This window comes from Myotis lucifugus, unplaced genomic scaffold (genome assembly GCF_000147115.1).
Source record: "Myotis lucifugus unplaced genomic scaffold, Myoluc2.0 scaffold_146, whole genome shotgun sequence".
Lineage (NCBI taxonomy): Eukaryota > Metazoa > Chordata > Mammalia > Chiroptera > Vespertilionidae > Myotis > Myotis lucifugus.
In genome coordinates this window covers 3,122,545-3,128,874 of record NW_005871194.1, presented here as the reverse complement: position 1 = coordinate 3,128,874, position 6,330 = coordinate 3,122,545, and the positions used below count along the sequence as shown (strand labels likewise).

The 6,330-nt window shown below is 41.0% G+C and overlaps 1 protein-coding gene across 1 annotated transcript; it reads right to left on the bottom strand.

Moving 5' to 3' along the window:
- Positions 1–5,643: 5,643 nt before the first annotated feature.
- On the bottom strand, positions 5,644–5,940 carry LOC102436995 (keratin-associated protein 3-3). The gene has a single exon (XM_006094957.3). It carries the CDS (start codon positions 5,938–5,940, stop codon positions 5,644–5,646), a length of 297 nt encoding a protein of 98 aa, XP_006095019.1.
- Between the last annotated feature and the right edge of the window lie 390 nt (positions 5,941–6,330).

The following is a 6,330-nucleotide window of genomic DNA, read 5'->3' as shown; positions in this document are numbered from 1 at the left end:
TTATTAGAATGATCATGAAGAAGCTGCTCAGTTTCTAGGAAGATGCCATCCAAGACTGAAAACAGAATTCCCAAACACCCAAAGAAAGATATGCTTTGCTATGAAGGAATTGAACAACTTTGGTAAATTCCTAGGCATCTACCTGCTCCAATTGTCCTTGATTACTGATATCCCTACATGGCATTGAAAGCCTCTTGGTTTCTTCTTCTTCTTCTTTTTTTTTTTTTTTTTTTTGCGGGGTGGTGGTGGTGGTGTGTCAGTAATCATGCCATCCTTGTTCCAACTTCGAAAGCAAAGTCAATTAGTTGCAGATACTGAGACGGGTGAACAATAAAGCTTCTGGGTAGACTCTTTCACTCCAGGCGCTGAGGGAAGCGGCCCCCATCAGCAGCAGCTTGGGAGGCAGGGCTCACAGCAGGGCTGAGTGCAGGTGGTGAGGTTGATGGTCTCCAGACACGGGGTGGGCTGGCAGGAGTTGAGCAGGAAGCAGGTGGGCACACAGGGCTGAGGAATGTGGCAGGGTGGGGGGCAGTTGTCACAGCAGGTGGGCCCCAGTAACCAAGTAGTGTGTGGGCAGGTGCTGGGCAGGCAGACTCCGCAGCGGCAGCATTTGTCCGAGGAGCAGATGGTGGTGGCGGGGCCGGTGGGGACGCTGCAGCAGCAGGGAGTACAGCAAGCCATGGCGGTGGGACTCTGTGATTTTTATTGGTTTGGTTTCAAGACAAAGGAGGTTTCTGAGACACGAAGGTCTCCTTGCTCTGGGGTTCTTATATACCCTCCCCAGTGGGTGTTGTCCAAGCAGAAGGCTTCTTTCCTGGTTCTTGTTTATGTTAGCGTGTCCATTATCCTTGGACATTTAGATGCTTGTAAATAGTTTCTATTCTAATTAACCTTTATGTGAGTTCCTGGCTAATTCTGAGCTGATTACTCTTGCTGTTTGTCACGGGAACAGAAGCTTTATGAGGTATCACCAAAGCCTTCTGCTATTATAAGTCCAACACAGCCCTGCTGGGGAATATTGCATCATAGTACCCCTGTAGTCTAGTGCTGGTCAGTTTTTATTCTTCTCACCTTTATCTGCATCAGTTGATCTGATGAAGTATTCGTTGACCTATGAACCAGGAGATCAGGGTTTGATTCCCAGTCAGGGCACATGCCCAGGTTGTGAGCTCCATCCCCAACAGTGTGGGGTGTGCAGGAGGCAGCCGATCAATGATTCTCTCTCATCATTGATGTTTCTATCTCTCTCTTCCGAGGTCCTTCCTCTCTGAAATCAATTAAAAAAAAGACACCATCCTTGTTCTCATGGAACTTAGAGTCTGATAGAAGGTCTATCACACACATAATATATTATTATAAATTATTATTGTTATACATTTTGATACAACAAAAGAAGACTAGATTCTAAGAGCAGAAAAACAATAAGCAGAAGGAAATTATTTCGAAATTTTTAAGAAAAACATTACAAAGGGGCTTGCAGACTTCCACAACTAGAATTTCATGGTAGAAAGATATCAATCTCTTATTTAGAATACAGTGTGACTTTGAGTCAAAATTGTAAGGATAAAGGAATTGTTACTGTTCTGTGTAAAGTATTGACTTAAGGATACACATTAGAAATAGTTGTAAAATAAGTTTATAGTGATAAATTCATCTCTTTTATTGAAAAGACTTGCAATAGTTTATTTAAATTTATTTTCTCTGCAGTGGTCAAGAAATCTGAGAATTACTTTCCTCTGTTTCCACATTAGGATGGTGAGTCAAAGAGAAGTGAGGTGATTTGCCTTAGGTGGTCTGGTGACTGACTTGTTAAACACTAAATATAGGACCTATACGGATTGAGCTACTTTTATGTGGTTTAAAATGAAGTGTACAGTATGTGTCAGAGATACTAAACATAGTTTATTTTTAGAAACAAAGGGTATCTTTTTTCCTTTAAGCAAATGTGGGAAAACCATGATGACTCCTGATTAGATGGTAGATTTTCGAAGTGCTAAAAATCTACACACACACACACACACACACACACACACACACACACACCCTGGAACGTGCCCAGTTTTAAGTATGCCATTCTATAAGCAATAGGGGCGTCTGTGACAGTGAAGGCAAAAATTAAAGATTGACAATAAAAAAGAAACAGAAGTAAAATATGATTGTTAGTCTCTTGCTTCAAATCTCTCATTGCTTTGAGGTTTTCATCTAGACCCCTTCCTCTGGGGAGCCATCACCCCAGGGCCTTTGCATTTCTTCTCTGCTGCTCGCCTCATCCTCTTCTCCCCATGGTCAATACATCCATGAGTTACTAAGCTGCTGTTCTGTCTGGTACAACTGCTCCCCACCCCTCTGCCTTGTCATCTTGTAATGCTCAAGCCTGGATACCTCGGAGCTTTCCATAACCATCCCTCACCCTGTTACTGAATCACCAAATCTGGGCTTTAGTTACTCTGTGTGCATGTTTGCATGCTTGCTGCTCACAGCTCAGTCACAGCAGAAATCACACAGCATTATAATTATATTCACTCAACATATATAGAGCACGTAAATCATGTTTATAATAACTTCCTCAGATTTGAGAGAAACTTGAGGGTATCTTAGGTAATCACATTTCTTTTATCTTTATACTTCTAGCATGGATATGGTTCCTAGCCCAGGGGAGGCACTCAAATACTGGCCACAGGAGTGAGTAAATGGACTAAATTCCTTGTTGACTTGTGTCCTGGGTTGTGTCCCATCTACCTCATGGCTTCTAAGTTCTGTTCATTGAAAGATGTGCTACTAACAAGCTGTGGGATCCTCTGAGAAATTCTTCTCTGGAGAGACTGACAGGCACACTGAGGACATTTAGTTTTCACTTTTAAAAATATTTTTAAATTTTTTCAATTATAGTTGATGTACAATATTATATTAGTTTCAGGTGTACAACCGAGTAATGAGACATTTATATAACTTACAAAATCATCAATAAATCTAGTGCCCATCTGGCACCATACGTAGTTATTACAGTATTACTGACTATATACTATACATCCTCATGGCCATTTTGTAACTACCAATTTGTACTTCTTAATTCCTTCACCTTTTTCACCCAGTCACCCCAAATCCTCCCCCCTGACAACTGTCAAGTTGTTTTCTGAGTTTGTTTTTGTTTTGTTCATTTATTTTGTTCTTTTGATTGGCATATGAATGAAATCACGGTATTTGTCTTTCTCTGTCTGACTTATCTCACTCAGCACAATACCCTCTAGGTCCACCCATGTTGTCACAAATGGCAAGATTTCATTCTTTCTCGTAGCCTCGTAATATTCCGTTGTAAATATGTGCCACTTCTTTATCTATGCATTTATTTTTGGCTACTTAGGTTGCTTCCATATCTTGGCTATTGTAAATAATGGTGTAATGCACATATGGATGCATATGTCTTTTTGAATTAGTTTTTGGGTTTATTCAGATAAATACCCAGAAGTGGAATTGCTGGGTCCTTCTTTGTCTCTTGTTATAGCTTTTGTTTTAAAGTCTATTTTGTCTGGTATCAGTATTGCTACCCATGCTCCCCCCCCTCCCCTTTTCATGAAATATTTTTTTCCATCCCTTTACTTCCAGTCTGTGTGTCTTTCTGTCTGAAGTGAGTTTCTTGCTAGCATATGTGTGGATCTTGTGTTCTTATCCATTCAGGCACTCTATGTCTTTTGATTGGAGCATTTAATCAATTTGCATTAAAGCAATTGTTGATAGATATGTATTTATTGCCTCCTCGTCCTCATCCTCCTCCTCCTCCTCGTCCTCTTCCTCTTCCTCCTCCTCCTCTTCCTCTTCCTCCTCCTCCTCCTCTTCTTTCTCCTCTCCATCTCTTTCCCCCTCCCCCCTCTTCTCCTCCTCCTCCTTCCCTGTGCTGGGGAGTCTGGTGTAGGGCTGGGACTCCACACTCCCCAGGGGGGACTTCTATAACTGAGATATTCCTCCTGGTTTTAAATGGCCACACATGGGTGTGGGGCCAGCTACTTCCAAGTTTCAGCCCCCCACTGCCTATCCCCATGTCACTTCTTCTGTATATCCTTAGTTATAAGACTTCTTTTCAGCTAGACTTCGGGTGGTTCTCAATGATGGTTGTTCTGTAGTTCAGTTATAATTTTGATGTAGTTGTGGGAGGATGTGAGTACCCCATTTACCTACTCTGCCATCTTGACCAGGACATTTAAAAACATGCTTATTTAAAGGCATTTGCTTCCCCCCGTCCTTGCCCTACCTTTTTCTTTTTCACATATACTGTTTTGGTTTAGTTCATTGCTTTTTCAGATTTTGACTTGTGCTTTTATATATGTTACATATATTATACATGTAATATTATATATAATATGCCATATTACATATATATAAGACATGTTGTATATGTAATATATATATAATGCATATGATCTCTTAAGGCTGGGAAAAGGATCATCTGTATGAGAAAAATTAAGCAGTTTGGTAAAATGAAGTAGTCAATTAAATCATGTTTAATCAGGGTTTTAGCTCTAGTTCTCAGTTTATCACCTGAAAAGTACTGGTATTGGCATTGTATTGATTACTGGGGTAGACCTCTGTGCTGAGGATGGTGGGAGGTAGAGAGGTATATTCCTAGTGCCCTGCTACTAGAGTGTCCACTTGATGTTCTTCCTAAGGAAAAATGAAGTCAAAATTGGTAGGTCCACTAAATGACCCAGATCTTAGAATTGAGTAGCTGTCATTTTTAATCTATGAGCCAATCTATCTTTTTCTATTACAATTGGATATGGTGATTTTAAGATTCTTACACTTTTTATTTCTCGTGCATATTTTAAGTTAATGTCATAACTTCATTAAGCTTCTGGCTCTTTTAGTATTGGAGGCTCTGTGATGTGGTAGAAATAATTGGCCTTTAAAGTCACACGTGCAAGGAACTGAATTCTGGTTTTCTTAGTAACCAACTTTATGACTCTGAGAATGTTGAATAACTCTTAAAGCTACATTTTTCTCATCTGCTAGTGCTATTTTAAAGATTACATGAGTTAATACATGTAATTTACCTATCAAAGGATAAGTAAATAAATGTTGGCTCACCCCCAAAATTGTATTTTTCTGAGTAAGAGGAGAGAGAAGGTGAACATAAAAGATTACCAATTAAAAGTTAGCAAGCCATGTTAGTAAGCTTATTTCAGTCCTTCCTAGCTAATAGATTCTTTTAAAAAATAACAAAATAATCATCTTTTACCTTCTTAAAAACATGAAAAAATATATCAACAACACAAATAAAGAACACATATTGCCAGAGAAACAAAGTTTATTGGAAAACCCATTACGAATTTTTTTTCCCTTTATGAAAATATCCAAGACAAGAAATGGGATCTAGGAAGCAAATGACCAAGAAAATATTGTCTGAAGTCTCACAGATTTTAATGTCCTTTGATAATAGATGATATTCACCTGCCCAAATGAACCCAATGATTATCCAGCCAAATAGCCAGAACAATTTTTAAATTTTTCTTTCCATTAAAACGAAAGGTAGGTTTTCCACATTTGTGCCCTCTGGTCGGCCTCGGCATCTGGTAAACTACCGAGGCAAGTGAATACTGAACAGAGAGCTTCTGGGTTCTGCATCATCAGGCGCTGAGCCAAGCGGCCCCATCAGCAGCAGCTTGGGAGGCAGGGCTCACAGCAGGGCTGAGTGCAGGTGGTGAGGTTGATGGTCTCCAGACATGGGGTGGGCTGGCAGGAGTTGAGCAGGAAGCAGGTGGGCACACAGGGCTGAGGAATGTGGCAGGGTGGGGGGCAGTTGTCACAGCAGGTGGGCCCCAGTAGCCAAGTGGTGTGTGGGCAGGTGCTGGGCAGGCAGACTCCGCAGCGGCAGCATTTGTCCGAGGAGCAGATGGTGGTGGCGGGGCCGGTGGGGACGCTGCAGCAGCAGGGGGTACAGCAAGCCATGGCGGTGGGAAGCCGGTGTGCTTTCGGCTTTTCCGAAAAGAAAGATGAGGTTTCTGAGACGCAAATGTCTCCACTGGCTTTGGGGCTCTTATATACTCTCCCCAATGGGTGTTGGCCCAACCAGAAGGCTTCCTCATCTTGTTTATGCCACTCTTTTCCACTAAGATTCTCTAATCAGTTTGGTATTTACTTGTCCATTAAGAGTTCTTACCCTTATTAAAGTAATCATCTTTTTTACTCATAGACTTGTCATTTTTGTCGTAAGATGATTACATTTTGCCTTCACTGGGTCCTGGCATGGCAAATCTTACCTAAATTATGGATAATCGGACCAAGTGACAATTCAGCTATAGTTTCAGAGGTGATGAGTACAGGCATCTGACATATTTG